The 25,380-nt window shown below is 37.2% G+C and overlaps 1 protein-coding gene across 11 annotated transcripts in view; it reads left to right on the forward strand.

The window, feature by feature from the left end:
- The window catches only part of ERC1 (ELKS/RAB6-interacting/CAST family member 1), a 283,422-nt gene that overhangs the window by 94,039 nt on the left and 164,003 nt on the right, over positions 1-25,380 (forward strand). For 6 of the 11 annotated variants that reach the window (XM_027680687.1, XM_027680693.1, XM_027680688.1 and 3 more), the window contains 5 exons: positions 3,646-3,783; positions 4,681-4,821; positions 5,908-6,048; positions 10,089-10,124; positions 18,446-18,639. In XM_027680687.1, coding sequence (XP_027536488.1) covers positions 3,646-3,783; positions 4,681-4,821; positions 5,908-6,048; positions 10,089-10,124; positions 18,446-18,639 — 650 coding nt within the window. The remainder of the gene's footprint in view (positions 1-3,645; positions 3,784-4,680; positions 4,822-5,907; positions 6,049-10,088; positions 10,125-18,445; positions 18,640-25,380) is intronic. The other 5 variants (XM_027680689.1, XM_027680690.1, XM_027680695.1 and 2 more) reach the window with 1 other exon arrangement.

Consider the following 25,380-nt stretch of genomic DNA (forward strand, 5'->3'; position numbering starts at 1 on the left):
TCCTCCAAATTACTGGATCTTCGTATTTCTAAGAGGGTTGTTTCACTTCTATTGTCACAGAATGAACTAAGTTAAAGGCCTTTACCACTTCATTCCTTTTATAAGTCAAACAGAGTAGCAAGAACTAAATTGAAAGACAGAATGCAGTTATTTCTGTTACAATCCAGGGGATGCAAAAGTTATCATTGTAAAGTGTTGGTTGGTGTTTGATTAAGAATAAATATTTGGAAGGATGAAAAAGGTTCTTTTCCAATACCATGGGGTGGTGGGGTGTGGAAGAAATTTAACAACCAGTTCACAAATCCACTTAATTTATTCAGAAGTCACGGATACAATAGAAATTGTTTTCCAAGTGTTCAATTTCCACATGCCCTGGGGTGGGCACTGGGTCTACAGAAGAATTTCTTGATTGAAGCATGATACAAAGGATTTGCTAGTAACCTCTAACTGGAGGAATTTGGGAATCTGGTGGTCTTGATGGATATTTAACTAGATGTGTCTCATTAAATCCCTGGGCTATTTTTAATTTGCATTTGCTTGTGGTTTTCAGTGAGATCAGTATTTGTGAGAAGTAGAATGCTTCCTTGCCTTTGGAACAGAATGCCAGAGGAAGCTTCTCTTGCCTCTGCTCCTGTGCTTCGGGGCTGGAAGGCAAAATAATTAGTTCCACACAACTAAGAATAAATCACCCAGGTTGAAAAACATGATAGTGCTTGACAACTGGTAATGTTGGAAAAAATATTTCAGTAGATCATTATTGATGAGAAAGTTGGTGTGCAGACCAGATGATTCCAGTGTAGGTATGTGTACCTTTACAGTAAGGATGGTGTTGCTAACTTATCCATAGATGGCTGTCTTTACCCTGCAAAACAAGTATATATGGCAAGATTAAAGATAGTTAAAAATAATATCTTTTTTATTTTTCCTTTTTAGAAAGATGGTATAGTAATATATATATATATACCTTAGTTTACAACATTTCAGAGATTTATTGTCTTCTGAGTATTTCAAGACTAAGGAGTGTTCATTCAATCCTTGGCCCTTTATGTTTTCCAGAAGACTTAGAGATTCCATCGAGGTTTATTTCATCTTTTGTTGGGGAGAAAAGAAAAACCTAATTTTGGTTACCTGTTTTATTTTCATCCATTTTGACCCATTGTGCCAGTTCATTTTCTGTAGTTTAAGGGTCATGTCCTTCACTGGGGACTCCCAGTTATCTGCCCCTGCAAAAGGCACAACTGCAGGTGCAGAGGGGTTTTTAAGTAGTACCTAGATGTTAGTATGACTTGGAATATTTCTGCATACTGCTGTTCCCTGGATGATAACAAAATCCACCATTTATTACTCCAGACTGAAAAATATGCATATAGACTGAAAGAATAGACAGGTTCACACTTTATACACATTACATTCTTGTTTTAGGTTTTTTTAGTACCAGAGGGTGCAGTTGTAAAGGGGAGATCAGTACTGTCACACAGCTATCTTCTTACTCTGGTCATAGCAAACAGTGTTATTGAAACATGAAAACATACACTGTGCTTGTGCAAATGCTTGTACTGCCTTGGTAATCATCTAAATATATGCTGAAGCTGAATTATTTAGCTGCCTCTTGTGTGTGGTTTGCTCACAGCAGAAAGTCACTCTGCACTATCCCCTCCTCAGCCAGCCTGAGCCTTTGGTGAGAGTGTTTCTCCTTCAGAAGTAAACAGTCTAAGAATAACTCAGCCTCCTTTGTAGTATATTTTCATGGTTGACTGTCTAAACACCAGCCTGTCTAGACAGCTTATGACACTGGCAGCTCCTAAGGTCAGAAGCAACCACTTGGCTACTCTTGGGGACGTTACCTCCTCGGCAGCCCTACGTGTGGGCACCAGTCAGTTTTCACTCAGAATAGTAGGGTTCTTTCTGAGGCTCCATGGACTACATAAGGCACTAAAAAATAGATATGAGCGTATAAAGAAGGAATTTTCAATTCTTACAGTTATTTCTGACTCACATGATACATCTCCGGTTATGGTTTCCGGGTGCTCTTTAATTTTGTTTTGTCAATGTCATTTGCGTTGTGCCCAAATTTAGTTTTGAGCATAATTTGGAGGCCTAATACTTTTTTTGTTTCCAAATAGAAACTAATAACAAAGATAAACCAAATTTCAGTCCATTCCTTAAACAACAACAAAAAACTTAGATAGTTCTTCTGCTAGCAGTAATATATAAATTATGTACAAAGCTGAATCCTAAGTTTACTGTGCTTGCTTAAAAGAAATTAAAAATATGATATAAAGAGTCTTAGACCAAAAGACTCTTCCGTGCTCATGGGTTATAAAGGAACACTTGCAAATGTTTCCCTGAATTAGGTCATTCTTCCTTCTAGCTTCCACTTGTTAACACATCTGCCATTATTTGTGACTAGATGTTCAGTCTCTTGCAAAATCTTTTATGGTTATCATTTTCTAAAACTGTCATAAAATCATAGGATCATTTGGGTTGGAAAGGATGTTGAAGATCATCTTGTTCCAATCCCCATATTCTGCTATGTTCCAGATGTAATTTTAATAGACATAGCAAAGTAGAAGTGGATGTGTCTACACAGCCATTTTCTCTGGAATCACAGCAACTCAGTTTTTCCAGCACTGAAGAGTAAAACCTGGGTATAGTTGCTATATTTCCAGTAACCAAGCTGCTGCTAACTGCTGTTTAAAAGGTGAAACAAAAAGATTAGTTAATGTTTTAATTAAGCATTGTGGACACTGGACTAGATAGCCTTTGAGGCTGTCTGGTTGCATTATTTCTTACAAATGTCTTTGAAATAATATCTTCCTACAAGTATTTTGGAGATGGGTACCTTACATGCCACGTCATTCACCAGTTTGTGATGTATGTTTGCTGATGCAAGAAGAACTTGTCAGAACAACACAAAAAAAGAAGCAACTGAGAAATCTGTGTACAGTTTACTCATATGTTGATAAATTTTGGGTTTTGACAGGTTATCATGATGTTAATGTGTATGTATGCATAAAAAGGGTTTAGCATTAGATCTTCTCAGTGTATCAAAAGATATATTCAGAACTCATAAATAGATCAAATTCTACACCCACAGAAAACAAGGCTGATATGTTTTCTACATAAGGAGTGGCACTTTGTGATCATCCATCACATAGCAACCCACCATGTAAGATGAACAAGAAACATTACCAGTACAGCAAAAATATGATAGTACCAAAGAAAATATTTGAAACAATACTTCTTCAAAACTTTTTAGTAATCAGGAGCCTTTTTTAGGTTACATATGTTTTTCTCAGCTTTTTTCCTTTCTTATTGTTAATGCTTTGATCATCCTTCAGTCACATGGTGTCCAACATCCTTGGAAATTAGGAATAATACCCTTTCTTTATGTTGTTCTGGAGAAGACTGCTTAGTGTTTCTTGCTCTGAATTCCTTCCTCATTGTTGGAAACATTACTGATTCCTTGTTATTATTCTATGGTTTTGCTAACATCACTTCATGTTTTGATGTAGAGTTATAAGAATTAAACCCTTGCCCACTTCCTTTGCTTTAAGAATAATTTTAACAATTTAATATTCTCCTAGGATGATTTTGGATGGTTTTGCTTGATGTTGCCTTAAAATTTACCCCTTTCCTTTTAAGATTGAAAATCTTCAAGAGCAGCTGAGAGACAAGGAGAAGCAGATGAGCAGCTTGAAGGACCGAGTGAAATCCTTGCAGGCCGACACCACAAACACTGACACTGCCTTGACCACGCTGGAAGAAGCGCTCGCAGAAAAAGTGAGTATGGAAAACGTGATGCCCTTCCTTGGGGAGTTCCTTTCGCTGATAAACTCTCTGAAGTCGCTGTCAGTGCATTCCCCGGACGGCGCATCCAGGGCCGGGCGGCGACGGCCGCATCCCGCAGGGCCGGGGCGCGTCCCTCGCCAGAGGGCGCTGCAGGACGCACCAGTGCGGCGGGAACGGCGGCGTTCCCAGCGTGGAATCCAAGGGATTCTCCTGACAACTAACGCTTTTTGTATGCTGGCGCGATTCTCAGGAGACAGCAGGCTGAGAGAACAGATTCATCCATTCTGTTTTGCTGGGACAACTTTTTGGACTTACTTTATTTTATTTTTTTTCACGGTACCCAGAGAACCAGGGCTACAGCTCCTTTAGTCTGTCAGATTCTATAAACTATGGTAAAGCTGTGGAATTCGCTTGCATCCTTTCAGCTTCCAGGATAACCAAAGCTCCACTGATATTTGGTGTACTGAAAAGTCATTTTGTTGTCTTTTTTTACTGTATATCAATTCTGGTGTCACATATGCGCTGCACTCTTTGAAGGACCGCAGACTTAACTGTACATTGTGGAAAAATAAGATTTAAGTAAGTCAGAAAGTGATATGTAATGTACCCTGGTTTGGGTTAATTTTGATTATCAGAATGAGATGAATTGTGTTGCATTGTAACTGGGAACTTTCAGAGATCCAGAAAACCTGGTATTTTGTAGCAATAAATCCATATGTTTCTGAAGGTTCTTCCTTCTTGAGGATCTTTAAAACCATAAGGAAAAGGGCAATATCCTACACTCCTCCTCCTCCTCATTTAAAGTGTGTAAGAAGTGTTGTGATAAGAAGTCTCAGAAGTTGAACTGACTAAGAGGGATTTTCTTCACAGAGTGCTTTCTTTTGTCAGGAAAAGACCATTGAGCGCTTAAAGGAGCAGCGTGACAGAGATGAACGAGAAAAACAGGAAGAGATCGACAACTACAAGAAAGACATTAAGGACCTGAAAGAGAAAGTCAGCATTTTACAAGGAGATCTCACAGAGAAAGAGGTTGACCAGCAGCACAGATCTGTTGTGACAGAATTGTTTGTTGTATATGTTTGTGCTATATTTGAGATGAAGAAAACTGTTGCTTTATAGCAGTTGTCCTTCAATAAAGCTTATCTAGTAAAACACAGTATTTGAGAATTTACAAAGCATAAATATTTCAGAACCACCTTTTCAGGGATAGCAGCCATCCCCTTATTTGCAGCAGTTAATCGTGTTAGTAGTGGATGACTGACGGTCAGTGACAGCATTGACCAGAGCTGTGCTTGTGGACAACTGAAGGCAGAGAACAGGCTTGTTCCTGTCTAAATGCAGGGAGGAAAGGACAGAGGCTGATCAAAGCTATGGGTGCCTAAAGCATGAGGATAATGTTTATTCCTAATGTGTTATTCCACAAAACAGCTAGTTCTTTTGACTCTCATGTCTTTTCTTGATTAATTAAGTTGATTGTTGGTAATGAGTAAGTTGGCCAGACAAATTAACTTAATTATATGAGAGAAATATAAGTGCTCTCTGTTCCTCTCTTGTGTACTTAGAATCTTTTTACAAAACTCAATCAAAGTAAAACAATACAAAAACTACGTACCCAGGAAGTACTAAGATTTTTGTCTACATGGAAATCAGCATTTGACAGGAAGAAACCTGACCCAAAAATGGCTTGGAAAGCAAGGGGTTGAGATATCTTCTGGAGTTAGGTAGCATGAATCAGTTCACTCCAGGGAAGGTGTATACAAAAAATCTTTGAACCCTTTCAGTGACTAAATCTGCTAACCACATACAATTTTAAATACAATTTTATTGAAAACAATTTTTTCTTACACATGACTGTCACTGGAGCACAAGTTCCAGTTTACAGAACCCTCCATCTTTAAAAATTATTTTATGATTAATTTAGACAATGTTGTATTTTGATCCTGAAAACCTGAATTAAATCAAACTGTCTTAAGTCAGTGACATGAATGTGCTGAAAAAATATTGTTCAAAATTGGATCCTGAACATAGTGTGAAGGGATAGAAAAGAAAAATAAAGACAGAAAAGAAACTAGGTGTTGCACTTACTTGATAGTAATTTCACATCTTTTAATTTAGACATCACTGCTGGATCTGAAGGAACATGCTTCATCATTAGCTTCATCAGGACTGAAGAAAGATTCAAGACTGAAGACACTAGAAATTGCATTAGAACAGAAAAAGGAAGAATGTTTGAAGATGGAAACTCAATTGAAAAAGGTAATTCATGCTTATATGTGTGTTGTAAGCACACATTGGCTATGTCTACAGAGAAAACTTTGGAACCTAAGAGCAAGTTCTTGGAATTGTTTTCCTGCAGGAACTGTGAAGGTGTTTCAATGTAAACCATATTACAAGCTGTAGTGTGAAAGTAACTTTCAGACACCTGTGCTAATTTTGGAGTTCATTTACATGCAGTAACAGTGCTGTTGGCTTTTTTTTTAACAGGTACTAGGAATTAAAGGCTTAGTCTTCTTCAGTATGATTCATAGCAGTAATTGTGCCATTAAACTGGTGTAACACCTAAAAAAATAACAGCTAAACATTTCACATACCAGTTATCAGTGCTTACAGGCGTTAATGTGATAAATTCAGGTACATGATTGGCCCAGCCTGTAAGAAAGCATAAAAACAAATGAAAAGAATATGTCACTAGTGAAGTTTGTGGTCTTTTGTTTTAATCTCATTGCCAGTCACCGCTGATATATTGGTAGGATTTTGCTCTTCAGAGGAATAGTACTCTATTACAAGCAAGCTAATTAATTTGAACAGCATCTTTGGGTTATGTTTGCATTGCCTTCTTTATTTTAGCTGTGAGTATCATAAATACTGCACTGTTGAGAGAAACATTGGTTTGATTTTAAGTCTTTGATTTTAAAAGAGCTCTGATGAAGAAGCACAAAAAACTCTAACCAAAATAGTGACAAATCTTCTGTTTATAAAATTAGAACTAGACAAAATGTAACAGGTTTTAAAAGAAATTTAAGTCTTGCATTGTGGAGTTGTAGCTGCTCCTTTACATCTAACCAGGAAAAGGAGTGCCCATGCTGTAGTTTGGAACTCTGTCCTAGTTCCTTAAATGAATTTGAGATCAAATTTTGAGTCATCAGTTAAGACCTGTTTAGGATTCCTGTTGAGTGGGTGTAAAGTGTGTGTTAATGCACCTGAGAACTCTGTATAAGTGAAATTCTATATATGCATATATAGACACGTTTGTCCATAGTTCTATCACACAAAATAAATAGTTCTGTTACTGAGCATCAACAGAGCCCAGTAGCAACAAAAGATAATTGTACACAAATTTATTGGTCTCACAGCCTCTTTTCAGTGGGTGAGTATTTCAGAAGTCCTAAAGGACCCTTTCACTTTGAATTCTCTGTCATGAGTTGCAGCTTCATCTTGTGTCAGTGTGTTACTGGTAATGAGTTGAGGAATCTATTGGAACTAAGACTTTCCAAAGTTTATTAGAGCAATTGGATGATAGTATTAGTTTGTAGGCAGACACCTGCAGTAGAGACTGTTATAATCACTTCAAGATGATCCTTTTCCTGAGGGTTAAAAGGCGAAAATAGCTCAAATGTAAAGAGCACTATTAATTGTACAGGAGAGATATGGGACAAATAACTGTATTCTTAATTTGGTTCTGAGAAAAATAGTGAATATAAACTTCTTGTATTGTAAGCACAAATAAGATTTGCATCTTCTCACCCAAAGAAGCTACCTAAATCATTGTCAGGATGGTTTAAGTTCTACAACAGAAGAAAATTGATAGGCTACCATTACCTATGTGCTATATATAAAACCCTTCCATAATACTCTGGTTATCTGCTCCTCTGCTTCAGGCATTATTGCATATGTTTTATACTTAGGAATGACTTTAGATATTTCTTTAATAACCTTTTTTCCAGCTGTTTTTAATTTCCCAGAGGTTTTTTTTTTTGTAGCTTGCACAGAAGTGAAAAAAAAATGTATTTTTAAAGGCTTTCTCTTTTTAATACATTGCAGTTATTTATTCAGGCAGTTTGACATTTTCAAGACAGATTAGTTCCTTCTCATCCCTGAAACAATTATGACAGATAATCCAGCTCCATTTTAAAGCTTCAGTTTTACACATCTGCATTGTTAACCATTGCAAATAATGGTCATAATTAGCCTTAAAACTAATGGCTACATAAGAGCATTCAGTTTAAAACTGAATTAGAGGCTCATTCTGTTGAGAATTATCTTAGTGTAGATTTGCATAAGACACAGGCAGGAAGGAAGCTCTTGTGTGCCTCTTAACAATAAATGGCTAAAAGCTTTTTCTTTTAGGTTGTTTCCCTTACTGTTTGAACAGAGATGTGTCTAACATCAGTCTTGTTTGCCTTGCCTCTTATTTCCAGTGAACAGTTCAAGTACTTTCAGTTAAATCTATTAGCTTCATAAGTTAAAAAGCTGACAGAAGAGACTGAATTGGACTACTGTTAAGCTATTAGATAAAAAAGATTTGGGCAGTCCTTGGAAAAAACTCTTGCTAAATCTCCAAACAGTAAGCCTCTGAGAAATCATGAACCACGCAAACTTCCACTTTTTCTGTAAAAGAGATTTAATTTTGCACTAAACTGAAATATTATTAGCCAAGTGGAGTGCAGTGTGCTGAAAAATTGCTGATATTATTTTTCTTTCCTTGTCAGTCTCCAGTGTCTGACTTGAGGTGTCCACTTCTCGTTGTTACTATTCCTCTTCTCACTAATAACTATTTTATATTGATCCTTGACTTAGAGACTAAAACTGCAGTTTTTCATATTCTTTTTTTTTCCCCCAAATAATACTACTATAGTAGTAGTGAGCTTAATATTCTAATTATTCCACTGTCACTGCTTCTGTGCTCAATTGTCCTCCTCCTGCCAGCAGGAGATACTGCGGGAGGTTGTGAATGCTGAAAGTAAGCCATAGATAGATCCCTGTTGAGTTTACATGGCCTGGTGTCCTGTTTTCCTTTTAGCTGAGATGGAATCATTAGAGGCAAATCACACACAGGGGGTTCTCTCCCTGTTTTTATGTGAAGTGGTTTTATGCTGTGTTTTTCTTTTCCTTAGGAAACTCTTTTTCCAAGCTCCTATTTTAATGTAATAATTTGATAGTGAAAAACTTTTCCTTTAGTTGCTTTTCTTCAGGATACTCTTTTCCCAGTTTTTTGTGTCTTGTCTTTCCCAGCCAGTATACTTTCTTTCTTTTTGTTTTTCTAATTTGGAAGAGACCAACTTAGTATTAGAAGTTGTTCCAGCAAAGCTAAGTGGATTTTTGTCCATCTTAATTTCCATTGCATAGTTTTTCTCCCTATAGGTATACTCCATATTTTTAGGGAAAAGAAATTGTCCAAAACCATATGTTAACAAACTTCCCCTTGGTGCAGTTCTAGGAACTGTGCATCAGAGAATGTTAGCAGTGATTCCCTGCCAGGAAAATACCTCTGGATTCAACAGGCTCACTCAGACGGTGTTTGGTTTTTGGTTTTTTTTTCTGCTGTGGTGTTCTTTTTTCAAGTTCAGGAGGATAGTATCTTTCAAAAAACAGGAAAAATAATTACTGAATGAAGTGTTCACCAAATTCTAACCTTTCCCAAGATTTACTTGACTAATCTAATACAGACCCTGGTGCTTTTTATTTTTGTGAACATGGATTTCCTGTCACAACTGAAAATATTGCTGATAATATTGGTAGATGAAACAGAAATAGTGGCTTTTCTTCTCAGCTGATGGTTTTTTTTTTTGAAGAAGGGACAGTAAATGATGTATTCAACATAGAAAGAAAAAGGCTACCAGGGAAATCAGGATGTCTTGTAACAATAAAAGTAAAAACCCAGCAATTGTTCAGCGTTCAGATAGTATCAGTTACTGAATTGACTTTCTAAACCATTTAGCTGTCTGGAAATTGATACAAGGGAAGCACTAGAAATCAAAGTCCTTCTCAATCTGTGAAACTCATCTGCAAACCCACAAAACTATGTTAAATATGTGGGGACTGGGCAAATCTGTTAAACTGAAAAATCAAGGTGAAGTTTGGAACTTGCATGAGGGTAACTCTCCATATTTCTCCTGTTTCAAAAGCTGGTTAGTAATGCATGCTAAAACCACTAATGAAGATTCTGTCGTCTTAGTAAATTAATGTTGCAGCTATTATTTTAAATTCTTTTCTTGTTGCATCTTTTCTTTTTCTCTCTCACACTGTTCTATCCCAAATTTTCTCCATCTTTTCCTATCTTCTTTCTCCCTTTTTAGCACCCTGAAGTTTTATTGAGTCATCCATCCAAGCTAGTAAGTTCCCTGGCAACCTGAGAGGCTGTTGCCAGCCATATTTAATTTTTTGTGTTGCATGTGCATTCACCTGTGCTTTTATATTTGGGCCAGCACAGAGTATATTGTTGAATTACTTCAGTAGTAGGTATGGATAGTATGGATACAAACAAAATGCTATGGTATATCTGACCAGTCATGTTCAGAAAAGCTTTCTGAGATGTTTTCACTGTTTGACTGCGTTGGTCTAACTGCATTTCTGTTTGGTCAGCTTAATAACTGTGTCAATGCTTTTGTTTCCCTTTGCTGCTGATGCTTGAAGTGTCTTGTAGCTTTTCTGTCATCTCCATTGCCTGTGCATTTTCAGCGCAAAAATGTAGAATTTCCATGCAAATCAAGCTTCTTGCATGAAAGTGTTCTGTAACACGATGTACAGCAGCGCATTAGAAATAACAATTAAGTTACAGCAAGTAAGAGAGTGCTTAAAAACTTGTGTAACCATTAAGCTCGCTGGTACTATGTCAGTTTAATTTTGGATCCTATTACCAGCCTCCTGTTTGATGTCAAAGAGCACTCCTGTCGAGGAGTGTTTGTGTAATAATATCTTGACACCATAAATTACATAATCCAAGGTGGTTTTCATGAGAGATTTCTTTTGTGGCTCTGTGCATAAAAAATGGTGTTACAAAACTTTCATGAGTCTTATACCTGTGTTACTCTTGAGAATGTTCAGGGTAAATGTAGCTGTCTATTCTGACAATCATTGTCTGAGGGTCCGAGAATTGCCGGTGCTTGCAATAGTCCAGTTTTAGTGGCATCCCATATTAGAAATTACTTTAATAGAGCAGATAATACAATGCATTTATGGGACTAGATTTGTGAAGAGAGTTGTGCTGTGCAGTAGAAAATTCTCTTAGAATGTTCTAGGGCATAGAGACTCCTACACTGCATTTTGAACTATTTATTATATGTAAAAACAGTCATTAATGAGTATTTTAAGGTGTTTGGTGCACAAAGTTAGGAAAAAAACAAACAATTTTCTTGAAGATTAGTAGGTATGGCATAGATATGGTCAGTGGATAAAGATCTCTTATAAAGTTAGTGGATATGACATTTGAAGTATTTAATTATTTAGTATTTCACAACAGAAAATATTTTTCCCAAAAAGTTTTGTGTGTTCAGGTATGAAAACCAGATTCAAGTGTTTTCTGGTAAATTGATACAATCCTCCACTTTAAAATAATTTTCCAAACTCCAAACCTGCAGATTAAGTTGTTACAGCCCATTACTAAACTTGTTTATGCATCCTGTTCAATAGACTCTTTATCAATTGTTTCTGGTTTTGCCAAACCTTTTAAATCTTTAAGCTAAAGTTTCTTACGTTATTTACTTCAGTCTGAGATTTTTATTTGGTTTTGTCTTTTTGAAAGAAACTCAGCCATAACAACTGTTTTGTGGAACAGAAATATATTGATTTTAGTAATTTTTTAAGACTAGTAATTTTTCATTAAAAGATTTTATCCTTGTACCAGATCTTGATTCCCCTGTTAAAATCCATCAAAACCGATTAAAGGTTAAATGCGTTATTTATTTGTTTGTGCTCAGTAGAAAGCTAGATTAGCAATGAAACTTCCCATTGATTCCACCTGCACTGATTATACCCCATCCTGAAAAGGGAGTAAGACCTTCCCATTGTCTCTCTCCATTGTCACAGCATCTCCTAGATCTGCCCCTTTGAGCAGGTGGCAGCAATACCAAGTAGACCATTCACCAGTTACCATTCTGGTTCCAAGCAGCTGCTGGATACAAATACAGCAGAAGCAGGAATCAGCACCTCGGTGTGCAGGACACATCAGGACAAACAAGGTTGAGATTGGAAGCTGGTGCTGAATGTTAGCCATTGGGAGGAGAAAACACATTAGATTTTGCTGGGAGAATGAGTATCTGGGATTACGATGAAAATTCCACTGAACCTGGGATGTGGGGAAGAAGAGAGGGTTGTATGTGAGCAGAAGACATGGGGCTACAGGTGGTGTTGGATATAACTGTAGGAAAATCTCCGAAATCTGAAAAAAAGTGGTAGGAAATGGATAAGGGGAATTGATAGATTAGAGGAATCTGCCTGGATAAGAGGAGTGGAATTTGAACCTGGCTAAATAGTGTTGATAAGAGGTTGAGAAAATGAGATATAATATGAAAAGATTGTACTTGGTGCAAATAGGCAGGAGAACTAGTGTCAGGAGAGCATATTCTCTACAAAATCTATAATAGCATGCAAAATTTCTGAGAGTTCCCATTACTCTGAAGTCAGAAAATAGAAAAAGTTGGAACTAACTGTGTTTTATTCTCCAATATGATATAGCCAACATACAGGGTATAGTGCAAGAGGCTTTGTGAAGGCCAGGTTGGATGGGGCTCTGAGCAGCCTGGTCTGGTGGAAGGTGTCCCTGCCCACGGCAGAGGGGTTGGAATGGTAGATGATCTTTAAGGTCCCTTCCAACCCAAACCATTCTATGATTATAGGATGGCTTTGAAAGTTCCAGTCCTGATGATGCTTCATGACAATGTCAGCGTCATCTCATGCAGGGGAAAGTTGGAGAGGTTTTCTCCCTGCATTTCTTATACCTAAAAAATTTAAACTTACCTGCTCTACCCCTCCCAGAAACCTTGTTAAGATAACACTCACTTTGAAAAATTAAATATCCAAAAGCTGGGAAATGGCCAGTGCCACGTTGTGTGGTCTTTCTCATTTTTCATTGTGAGGTAGTTGTTACAGCATTTTATAACTAAATTATTGTCTGCTAGACTCTTGCTGGCTTCAGTATTGCATGACGAATGCTCCAAGAGTGAGCCAGAGATATATATGAGGGAGATGGTAATCATCTAGAGAAATTAGATGATCAAATTTTTTTTAGTAGTAGGAAAGCACTGAGTGAATAAGGCAGGATATTGTTGCGTTTCATTTCTTCCCCTGCACAACAGGTATAATAATGCATCCTCGTTTCCCACTGGTGATGTTATGAAGTTGATTAGGTACTATTTGCCAAAAATAGCCTGCAGTCATGATTAGCCTGATAGAAAGAAAATTGGGGAAATATTTTTTTTGTCATTTTGCAATTTAAAAGAAACAAAGTATAGAGCCATACACTGAATATCCAAAAGCAGGTCCTGAATATCTGATCGTTACTTGAGTTCTGTTTCTGTAAAATAGTAGTAGCCTGTGGTCAGGTGAATAAAGTCTAGATCAGAGGAGGCAGGTGAGGGGGTTGAAGTTTGCTCGTAAGGACAGACATTCCCTGAGCATTTCCCTCCTGTCTTTATACATTGTTTGTGTTTTTGTAAATTCCAAAGAGAGCAAATTTTCAGTGTCTAATAACAACTATGGAACTGATATCTTTCTGAAGAGATTCCTTTTTTAAGTGATGGTAATTGCCTTCTCTTGAGGCATCTTCCTGTCTTTATGATTTTTTATAAAGAAAATAATTTGTTTATGAAATTATTCCAACATTATTCAGTGTCAAAAATTTGCAGACATTAACAAAGTCTAACCATTTAAAGATGGTTAAAAGACAACAAATAACTCTTTGTGACAGACTCAAGTTTACGGTGCATAGTATATCACAGAATTTCCTGAGCCTTTTGCTTCCATTACAGCCTTCTCCAAAAGCTTTCTTACAATAATGTGGTGTGCAGAGCCTTGGAACTAAAGGAAGAAAAAGTCTGGTTGTTTTTTAAATTTATAATTTTATTGAAGCTAATAAAGACACAATAGAAGGCAGCACAAATGTCTTATCAATTGAATTGCTGCCTTCATCATAGGAAAAGTACAGAAAGTATGTGTCTTTGTCTTTTGCAGCAAATAGTCATAATATATTTTTGTGTTTGTGTGTGCATTTACTATTTTTAGGAGACATGAGGCACCGTTGGAGGTAGGAGGGTGGATTAAAATGGGATTTCAGGTTCTTGGGAACTTCCACTTTGTGGCCAAAAGTTCTTGGCAATATTTGTATGTGAAATGTTAAACTGAATTTACTGTCTCAATTCATAGGTAAAAGTAGAAAGTGTTTGCTGTGAATTATTTGCTGTTTGATTTAGTTAATCTTTTAGGAATATTGATTTGGAATCTTAGTCATAATGTTTGGAATTTTTATTTACATTTTAGAACCTTTAAATTGGATCTGTGCTATTGTTTTCTTCCCTGTTTCTGGCATGCTTTAAGCTGTGTAAGATTACCTTTCCTCTTAATAAAGAGGGTTTTGGCACAAGAAATATCAACTTAGAAAATTCTTTTTAATGTGTTTTGTCTTCCTCTTCCCTCCATCTGTAAATAGTGGTTATTTCTGTGAAACATTGGTCATCTTTGTTTTAGTTGTAGAAGTTGGCTTTGTCAGCTGATTTTCTGTGGAAGCAATAGAAATTATAGTACATTTATTTGAGGAACAATCACTCTTTCTTATATTTCTTAGGTACCTGAAGCACTCACCCCATCGCTTACCACATTCCAAATGGGAAATGATGGCTAAGAGCAGGAAAGCAGAAAGCTGTTAAACCACCTTTTAGTTTATAGTCCCTCTTAAGAACTGTGAGAGCATATCCAGAGTAGTGAGCTTAAACTATTCTCTGTCCTGAACCACTTAGAATTTGAAACTGAATTCACACTGGCAAAGATTAATACTGATCAGATGAGCTTTGCTAGTGAAAACACAGTTTAAGAAAGTGCTGCTTTCTAGCTGAAATGTGACTGTGTTTCTTAGGCAGATCAATGCAGAATGAAACGTGCAGATTTGGTTGTGCTTTTGAAGGTAGCTTAAATTCACCTGTTTGACTCCACACAGGAACAGACTTAGAGAGCTAATGATGGGATCACAGTAACAGTTAAGGGGTTTAAAATAGCCTGTATTGAGGTAAACTCCATGGCCTGTGCAGACTCTTGTTTGTCAGAGGAGAAAGAGCAGTGTTCCCTTCACCCTAAGCAAGCTGCTTTTTAAATTTGTATAATTTTCATTATACTTTTTTAATGCATTATCACATTTGTTTGTAACTATATTAAAAGACCGCAGATTTACAGATACTCTGTCAGGCAGAGATGGAATTGAACTTATTGAAATATACTTCTTAGAGTCTCATAATACAGAAGGAACTCTTAGTGCATTTGTCATTTTATATGTTGATTCTGTTTCAAAAATGAAATTACTACTTATTTTGGAATTTTTGTACACCTTTGGTGGGTAGGAGAAGTTGTATGTGGGGTTTTTTACTGTGAATATAGGAATTCATTATGCGAGTTTAACTTTTTGGTTAAAAAAACCCCCCAAACTGATGAATTATTTTGCACAATGTTGCATTGGGAAGGTAGCCAATTTCCCATGTTCCAAATCTCGATGTGAGTTTGTGGGAAACCTCTAAATGCACTGGTTTTCTCTCCTATACAATAAATGAATCCAGTAGGATTTTAGATATGGTCATGAAACACATATTTTGTACAAAACCCACAAAATGGACCAAAGGCACTCAGTCAGTAATTCTCGACTCAGGAAGTGGTCTCCAGTTTACACCATATCACATAACGTTCTCTTTGTGTTAGGTGAAAGTATCCATACTTATGTGCATTATATACAAATAACATGTGTTACGTGTCTTAACTAATAATTTATGTCGTGTAAATAGCCCTTTGGTTCTATAAGAACCAGACATACTGACTTGTTGGCTAATTTTCTAAAAAGAAAATTTATTTCCTCTTCTCAGTAGTGTCTCTTGGGTTGTTGTGGAGATGCTTTTATTAGCAGAGTAATATAAATCAGGACTGTTCTGACAGTAGAATTGCATTAGCTCTTATAACTTCTTTTGAATCAGTTTAATAAGCCAGGCTAACAGCCCAACTTTGCTTTTTTTTTTTTCTAAAGGAGTTTCTTGATTATCTGATCATGTATTTTGGATGACTTTAAAGAGCCTGGAGGAGTATTTGTTAAAACAAACAATTTGGGATGTTGGAAACATACCTAAATCCAGTGCAGAAGAATTCAGGCTCTGTGTTCTTTTGAAATCCGGACTTAACTCTGTACACAGTGTCTCTTAGGAGAATATAGATGCCCCTAGTAGATGTATAGGTGTCCCTCAAAACCAGTATTCCCAGTTCTCTGTAATTGGGAAGGAAAGATGGAATTTTTTCTTTGAAATTTAGGTGTAGTTGAAAAGGAAATGAAATAAAATATTTCAGATTTCCTGCAGGTTGGAAATCCCAAAAAGGCATTTCAGAAACACCCACCAACACTCTCTTTCCAAAGCCAAGTATGTCCCCTGATGCTTGCAGCTGTTCATGGAGCTGACACACTTGTCAGGCTCACTGCTGCCATGTCCTCCTGGAGTCTGCATCCTCTTGGCAGTGCATTAATTACACTTCCACTTGCCGTAGAGAGCCCTTTCCAAGGGCATGTAATTTGAAGTGCTTATGGGGCAGTAAGGAATCTGGAAGCATTGACAGCCCTGACCCCTAAAGGCTTCTCAAGCTTCCAGGCTCACCAGGGATGCACTTGGGTCCGTGTCTCAGTCAGAAGCTCAGAAAGCAAGATTTTCAGATTTACAGTTCAGTGACGGAGGGGTGTCAGGGTTTGACTTGGAAGTCACTTCAAAGCAGGGAGCCTTTTAGTCTTCCTAAATCCATTGCCTCAGGAAAGAGTTCTGTTCTTCCATGATCTTTGGTTATTGGGCATTCCTCAGTGGGAGACCTGGGGATGGCCAGGCATTTTTTCCTAGGATAAAATACTGTACAGGTTAACCAGCTTTCTGGAATTCCTGTCTTTAAAAAAAAAATAAAACCAAAACAGTTTAGTATTGACCCCAAGGTGGGAGCTGCAGGGCCAAGGCCCTGGAACATGAAGTGTTCCATTGTTTGGGAAACCCAGCTCTGTCCCAAGGTCATAGTCCTAGTAAAGACAGGCATCAAGACATCCTTCAGTCCTAGAATATTCTACTCCAAGAGTCTCCTGGACTTCACTAGAATGTGGCCTTGGCTTTGAAGGAGCTAATTAAAAATAAAACACTTCAAGGCAAAAATGTTGGGGTCAATGAATGGATATTTTCCTCCAGTCTTATTTTACTGAATAACTAAACAGATTTAGCCAAGTGTAGTTTTGCTGTTTGGTTCTTTGGAAGCAGCAGCTTCTAACCCTGTGTTTTATACAGCTGCAGTTCTCTCCAATTACCTTTAAAAGCAACAGAGTCCTTTACTATCAGATCCAGACTTAGTGTGCTTTGGAGCAGAACACTGGCAGCTTGTAAAACAACTTTCTGCAGCTGCACACGGTGGGGAGAAAAGTCTGTAGTCTTATTTTCTCTTGGTCTGTTTCAGAGAAGAGAAAGGCCTTGATTTTGCAGGCAACCCTCATCAGCAGATTAACTCCATCAAACCTGCTATTCACTGAAGCAAATTTGAGCAATTCTGAAGTAGCTTTAGTTGATACCAAATTGCAGATCAAGATCCAAGGGCAGAGGTGCAGGGGGAGTATAAAAGGATAGTCCTTAGTCAGCTGGTTTAACTTCCACTATAAATACTGCATTTTCCTTGTCTCTAATATGCTTGGGAACTGTTGAATTAATTTTACTAATAAATTAGTGATGTTAATAACAAACCAAGCCACTTAAAAAAACCCCAAACCATGTCTTCATTGGGATCATATAATCCGCAGTCCTCTAATACTTTTTGTCCTCATATATTTCCTAGATAAATAGACAAAGATAATTTCAGGAGGTAGCCATAATCATAGTAATCCTGATCTATATGGCTCACATAACTACCAAGGGCTTGAGAACACCAACACCATCTGTGCAAATGTATCTGACACTTTGCATACTGATGTAGTTATTGAAGTTATTGTAGTTATTATATTAATTGTAGTTATTAACCAATGTTTTGTTTTTCTAGATTATATAGATTATTATAAATTCCTCAGGTAACTCATTCTAGAGTCCTATCCCTGTTTTAAAAGTGTATTTTAGGAACTTTTAGACTCACAGTTGCTTTTTTTTTCCCATCCTTTCAAAGAAGTTAAACTTTTTTAATATTTTCATATTTTTACCTCTTTTTTATTTTGATTCTGTTTCAGATTAACAATCATCTTTAGGCTAAACTAAAAAAAATTTAAATTTGTTTTAAATTTTTCTTTTCCCTGAAAGTATTTTCCCATACTTGAAAGTAGCACAGGCCCCGTATATTTCTGTGTAATAATTAATCTTGCCGTTTTGAAATGGGTCTCTAGATAGCATTTTGCAGTTGTCATAGTATTTGTAAAATGCATACATGTGGATGAAAGTGTTTTTTTTTTTCTTGAACCTTTTTCCTACAGGCTCATGAGGCAACACTGGAGGCAAGGGCCAGCCCAGAGCTGAGTGATCGTATGCAGCAGCTGGAAAGAGAGGTAACACGGTATCGGGAGGAATCTAGCAAGGCTCAAGCTGAAGTGGATCGTCTTCTGGAAATCTTGAAAGAGATGGAAAATGAGAAGAATGATAAGGATAAGAAGATAGCAGAACTGGAGAGGTGAGAACGGTATAAAGTTAATAAAGGAGCAAGAGAGCTGATTAAAGTTAGAGATAACTTTGTTTTTCTTGTCTTGAAAACTTTAGAGTCTCTATTTTGGGAAAGTCTGTTTAGAGTTTTTCTATCTTCAGTCCTTTATTGTGGTGGATTGTAAGCAAGAGGGTGTCTTAATGTGTGCTTTCGCTACCTGGCTGCTCAAAAACAGGGTTTCTATAGATAGAACTAGAAGGGTAGATGGAGCTGTGAGGGAATGGAGAGGGCAGGAAAAGTTGCTGACACTGGTGTGTTTCTAGAACAGTTTGTTGTTTCGATTTCATTAATTCCTCAAGCATGGCTCTCACAAAACAAATAAGACAAATGACTTTTAAGAGCTTATGATACTAGTTACTCAGATTCTTCTGACAAGTGCATGGTAACTCTTTGTACTGGTAGGGACACAGGTAAACTCTGTCCCAGGTGAAGCCTAATGAATAGATCTGCTTTTGTCCAAACAAAATGTGATTCGGCCCTTTTCAGCATTTTCTGTCTTTCTGTTGGAGCCAGGGTGCTCAAGATACGTTTTCAAGATTATAATGCCCCAAAAAAAAATTATGATTTATTATGTTTCCATGACATTTGTTTCACAATTATAAATAGTAGATCTTGGGAAAGACCTGAATTAGATTCTGTGTTCTCACAGAACATTTTCTCATTTTCTCACCTTACAGTGGGCCAAGAGGGAATTTCTAGGCAGTAATACCTGTTTGGGTTTTTTTGTTCACTTTACCATTCATCGTGAAGAATCACTAACTTGGAACAGCAAAATGGAAATCTGATTGTTCCCGTTTGCCTTGTGCCAGAATAGTCTTTCTAATTTGTATCTCTTCACTATTCAACTGCTCTGCAATTTAGTGTCAGGAAAATTAGGGCAACTGAGTAGAGGACATTTCAGGTTCTGCATTCAATGGTTATTTTTAATTGGCTTGCTGACAGTCAAATTATGGGCCCCTCTGAATGACTTGAAAAACTCTTCTGTAAGGAGTCCATTCTCTTTTCCTTGAAAGTTATAGAGCTCCAAAACAGTTCAACTTGTCATCTGGATTTCTCTCTTTTATCATTTTAAGCAACATCCTGTTAGTTTTGTTGAAGTTGTTTTATTTGACCCGAATTCTTTATACGTATGGCTTGAATACCCAAAGGTGAGGATACATCCCTTTTGTCTTCTCTTTTTTCCTATGTGACAAGAATTTTAAGCCTATTGATACATAATGTATTCAGCAGAACATCCAGGCAATAGGTTGGTAGAGCAGGTTCCTTAAATATAGGCATGGAAAAGCTACATTGCAGTTACAAGTCATTTGTCTATGTGATTTTTTTTTTCTGTTCTCTTGAGGTGCCTATCTGAGGTGTGAAGTTCACCATGTCATCATCTTAGGGCATGCAAGTTTAGTAGGGATCAGGTCTAAGCAGCAAATTTACGTTAGAAGTAAGGTATGGGGAAGAAATATGTTCATAGTGCCTTAATTTTTTTTCTGTGTGCAGAAGTAACTTCTGCTTAGGAAAAGCAAGTCAGGAACATGTCATTCTTCAGCCTGATTCCTAGAGGAGAGTGAAGTGGCAGGAAGAGAATCTTCTTACCTATGCTTGTAGTGCAAGCCTCTAATCATGACTGAGACTTGCAGCATCAAACAGTGAATAGACACATACAAGTATCCTATAATCAAAAGAGTTTAGAGTCTACAAGGGAAAAATAACAAAGAAGAGCAATTAAGATGGGTCTTATTCTCTTCTACAGATAAAAGCATTGGAACCCAAAGAGTTAGATAGCAACTTTTTTCTTTGAAAAGATGCACTTCTAGAGATCTGCAAAACAATTATTCTTTTTCATGTTGCAGGGTAGTTCCTTGCTGCTTCAGGCACAGACCAAACTCTTAATATGAAAGTATAAAACCCCCAAATGACTGGACATAATTCCAGAGCAATTTGGTGAATACTTTGACTATTCAGTGTTATCCATTCCTTCTTACCACCTGGTCTTCACTCTTATAAAAAAAATGAGTAGTCCTCTTCTCTTTTTAATTTGTCATCTTTTCTACTCAGATAACATAGAATATGTTTTCTTTTATTTCTACTAATTAGAATAGGTGTATTTCAACTATGTAAAAGAAAAGACTGCTTTTGTTACCATGTGATTTCCAGCAGCTGAGAAAATCAAGGGGGGAAAGCATCTAAGAATATTCATGTTCCATAACCACTGTAAGTGAAACTAGAAAAAGTCTTCAGATCTAAGGTGGATACTGTTAGTGTGGTGAATTAGCAAAGTATCAAGACCTGAAATAATTTTTCAGGTGGAACCGTAATATAATCACAGCACTGGAGAAAAAGATAGAAGGTTTCAGAACCTTTATAGTGAGGTTTTAATTAGTAGTTTCTCTTTTTCTGAATAATTGTTGCCATTTCTGTTTGACCTTAGTTGTTTTCAGCTGCTCCCCAAACCACTATTCCCTAGAACCTTGATTTCTTCTTGTGAGTTTTTGCACAAAGCAGAGATTTTAACATGCCTATTAAATGTATAGGTTGGGCCTGGTTTTATCTACCATGCTTGTTTATAATGTATTCCTTCATGGCTGAACTTATATATCCAGGCATGTTACATGGATGTTTAAGAGCTAGAGTCTTGGTTTCCTGGGAAAAAATAGATAATTTTAAAAGTCTTTCCTAAACTGAGGTCTGTGCAGAGCGAGCTAGAAATTATCTTGACTTCTAATGCTTCTACAGCTGTTCAAACTCTGCTGTGCAAAGAACCTCAGTGCTTGCAGAAGCATTTGTTAGCAGGCAAAACAGTGAATATTGCTGTGCCTATCAGGAACCATTAGTATTCTATGTAGAGCAAGATGAGAAGAAATAAGTCACATTCAGAGAATAACTGTACTAACAAAAATGGGATTTTTCAAAAGAGAAAGTCTCTCTTCCCTGCGGTTTTCTCTTATGTGACAACTAGACCATCTGTGGTCAGGAAAAGAGAAATAGTAGCACAGTTTCATCCATGGAAGAGAAGAAATGTGTCACCTATTAGGGAAGTATGCATGGAGGAACATAGAAGGGGAAGAGACAGTAGGGAGAGGAAGATTAAATAAAAAGCAGAAAACTGTTCTCTTAAAGCCTTTTCAATGTAGGCAAAGCTGCTTTTGGTTTAAATTAAAATGAGGAGGGAAATGCTTCCACTCTTCAGTAGCTGTTGCAATTTCTGGGTGGGTGACGTTGTTTTTCAGCTGTGAATGGGAGGAAAGATATATAAAAAAAGGGTTAGTATGGTGCATGCTATGCAGAAGTTTGAAAAGTATTCTAGAGTAACACAAGGTTGAAAGCACAAAAAGCACAAACTCGGTAATTTATATTCTCTGTGGGGAGGATTTTTTTTTTTCTTACAAGAAGGTGGGCCCTAAGTCCACATTTCTTCTGTGGGTGAACAGCCCTATAAGTTTTGTTTCTGTCCCTGATTGCAATGGTGTGTAGAGGGTTTTGTAGCTGTCTGGTTGTTCACTTTCTTTATAACTAACTGTTTGCTTTTTGTATTGCCATTCCATAATCTCCCGTCTCTCTCTGTAACTTTCCATTTTGTGTTTTGTTTCCTCCCTCGCCTTTCCTTTCCATTGACACTGTCCCGTCCTGGTTCCACGAGTTGTTGTTTTGTTTTGTCCGTGCGGGGTTTTGTTGACCGTGCCTTTTCTCAGAAAGCACGCCTCCCGCAAATTGCACCCTCCCTACCAGGTGTCGGTCCCCGCACCGCAACACGTAGGGGGGTTTGTGTGGGACTTCCTGGGAAAGTGAGTGCTCTCTAAGGCTTCTGTTTCCTCCGGGCTGGAATGTCGCCGCTGGCTGCCCGGCTGCTCTTGCTGCTGCTGCTCTTTGGGTCTGCTGCAATTACGCTTTTTTCCGTGGGTCAAACAGGAACTAGTTCTGTCAAGTAAAAGCTTTGACAGTCTCTGCGTTCAACTCACGTCACAGTGGCTGTGACCACAGTCCAGAGGAGGTTTGCTGCTATTCTTCCTGATTTGAACTCAACAGAAGCTGTTGCTTTTCAGTTCTAATTCTCTTGCTGTGTTTTAACTTTGGTTCTAATCTCTGCTATCAGTTCTGCCTGAACCAGCTAAAACTCAGCGTTCTTCAAGTGTTCTAAAATGTGTCATTGATAGAGGTCAGTATTGACTTATTCTTGAGATTTATTGTGATCATTATCCTGAAATAAGAAAACAAACAAAAAAGAAGATAAAGAAAAATAATGCTACTTATCTGGGACATGGCCTTCACAGCCTTCAGATGGGTAGTTTACATGCAGACCTGTTTATGTGCATGTATCATGCAAATAAGGACTGACTTTGTAGCTGAGAGGTGGCAGTAAGTATATATGTATATGTTGCTTCAAAAGTAAGCACTGAGTGCATATATATGGAAGTCCTGGTTCCAGTTACAGGTTTAAAATTGATTTTCATTCAGCGTACTCGCTGTATAAGATAGGTAGCTCTTGTAAGGACACAGGGCACTACCATTATTTTCCTGGAGGAAGCTTGACTTTGCTTGACTCCTCATCTTAAATATTTCTTCTCAACAGTAAATAAAAGATTAAAAATTGGGTGATCTCAAAGGAGTGCTGAAAAATGTGGACAGAAGAATGAAGTTTCTTACTTTGTATGTCTTTAAGACAGTGATATGTTTGTGTAGTGTTCTGTGAAGGATAGATGGAGAGAGAAATTAGCTGTATTTTCCATCAACTTTACAGTTTCCTAGAATAGTGTAAAGGAAACTGTACTAGTAAATTATGCCCTGTGCTTAAGTCAACAATTTGAAGTTGAAATACATATTTTCAAACCACTACTCTCATCTTATAATAATTGTCTTTGGTCTTCAAGTTGGTTGTTTCTTTGAATTCTTAAATAATTTTTTATAGAATTCCTAAGCAAGAACCACATCAGGCCATATTTAAAGTATTTAAAGTAAAAGGGATGTTGTCAAATTAAAGAAAGGTGTTTATAAGGTCATAATCATCACCATTAAAGTTAACCTTGAGTAATTATCATAACTCATTATAGTCCTCCAAAAATAAATTGAATTCCGATTCAGGCATAGGAAAACCTGAAACAATTAAATATTATTTTCAAATACTTTAATCCATTTTGGTGCCATAAAACGTAAAAGCAAATCAAATTTATTTATCTTATGGTTAAATGGTATCATTACAAGGCAGGATCTATTGTTGTGTTTTTCATCCGCTTCCCTCAAAAATCTGTAGCTTAAGTGACTATTAACATTCTAAGGTAAATCACTCAAAACTTAATATATTCCAAAATGAAGATTGCCTTGTAATTTTAATTCACCTCTTAAGTGAGCATATATGAATATTGCAGTGAAGCAATACAGTCTTCAACCATATGAACAAATTTTTTCCACAAGAATGCTGCCTTTGGCATGTGAAGGACATAGATGAAATTGTCCCCAAAAAATCCTGGGTGAGGTTGACACCTGTCGTGGAAAATATCAGCAAGATTTGTTAATCTTTGGCAATCAACTGAGAATAAGGTTTTGTAATGGAAAGAAGTGGTTAGGCCCATAGTTCAGCTCTACCTCAGAGTACACAGATCTATTGGATATTAAGATTTTCATAATTTCTGAGCCAGGAAATGAAGAAGTCATTTCTTTCTTCTCAGTCTTGCTTTCTCTTCCTACAAAATGAGCATTACCCCAAAGTCCCATATCAAGTTTCACAGAGGGAAAATGAAATCCATTTTAGATCAACATAACAGCTTTAAACAGATAAAAATAAAAGGTGCAGGCACCTTCATTTACAGGTGTTTAACTTCATACATTTGAAAGTGTGCCGATTTTCAGAAGGCAAGTGTCTGCCCTCTGAAAGTCAACCTTTGTTAAAGTGCCTTAAGATCAACACTCAGACTCACTAATCGCTTTTGAAACCTGCATCTAAGGAAAGAGAGACAGGGAGACACTGCCAGTAATTGCAAATCCATCTGTAGAGAGCACCAGATAAAAAAGCCATCATGGTGATTTTACGGTGACTCCTCAATCCATCCTCACCTTTTTCATATAATGGGATATCCTTTTTCGATTTGTTCTTTATTTAGCTGTTCTTTATTTCCCATTCTCTCCTCTTCCTGTGTTTCGGGAGAAACTGAAACTTTGTGATATTGCAGAAACAGCTGTTCTGAAATACAAGGTCAAAGAACCCCAATTAGTCCAGCCCTTGACATGGTGAGAGGTCAGGGCTGGTGCAGGCTTTGGCTGAATGGGCCTGCTGTGTTATCCCATCACTGAAACACCTAAAGCCTGGTATTTGCCCCAGTATTATGTCCATGTTCAAGCAGGCAGGACTGACACTATTAAACAGAGTGATTCATGGCCATGGAACTGAGTACAGACCGACTCCTTTGTTAAATTCAACTGTGGGCTGAAAGTGTGGTTTGTCTACTAATCCAAGACTAAGGATCTGATCTTGGATCCTCCAAGAAGGACCCTGCACTAGAGAAATATGTACAAATAATGAGAAGCACTGATTGTGAACTTTTTTGAAGGCTTCTTTTCCTGCCAAGTTTTCTGTAGCACTGCAGTCCTCTTTGTTTTTATCATTAAATCAGGGTGGTTATCAGGCATTCCCTCTCATGCCTATTATCTCTAATGAATATAAGAGTTGTCATCTGCCTGCATTGTAGCAATGATGAGTTTTATTTAGCAAATATCTCCTAATCCAGC

The sequence above is a fragment of the Neopelma chrysocephalum genome, unplaced genomic scaffold (genome assembly GCF_003984885.1).
Source record: "Neopelma chrysocephalum unplaced genomic scaffold, ASM398488v2 Primary Assembly neopelma1_59, whole genome shotgun sequence".
In the NCBI taxonomy this organism is placed as follows: Eukaryota; Metazoa; Chordata; class Aves; order Passeriformes; family Pipridae; genus Neopelma; species Neopelma chrysocephalum.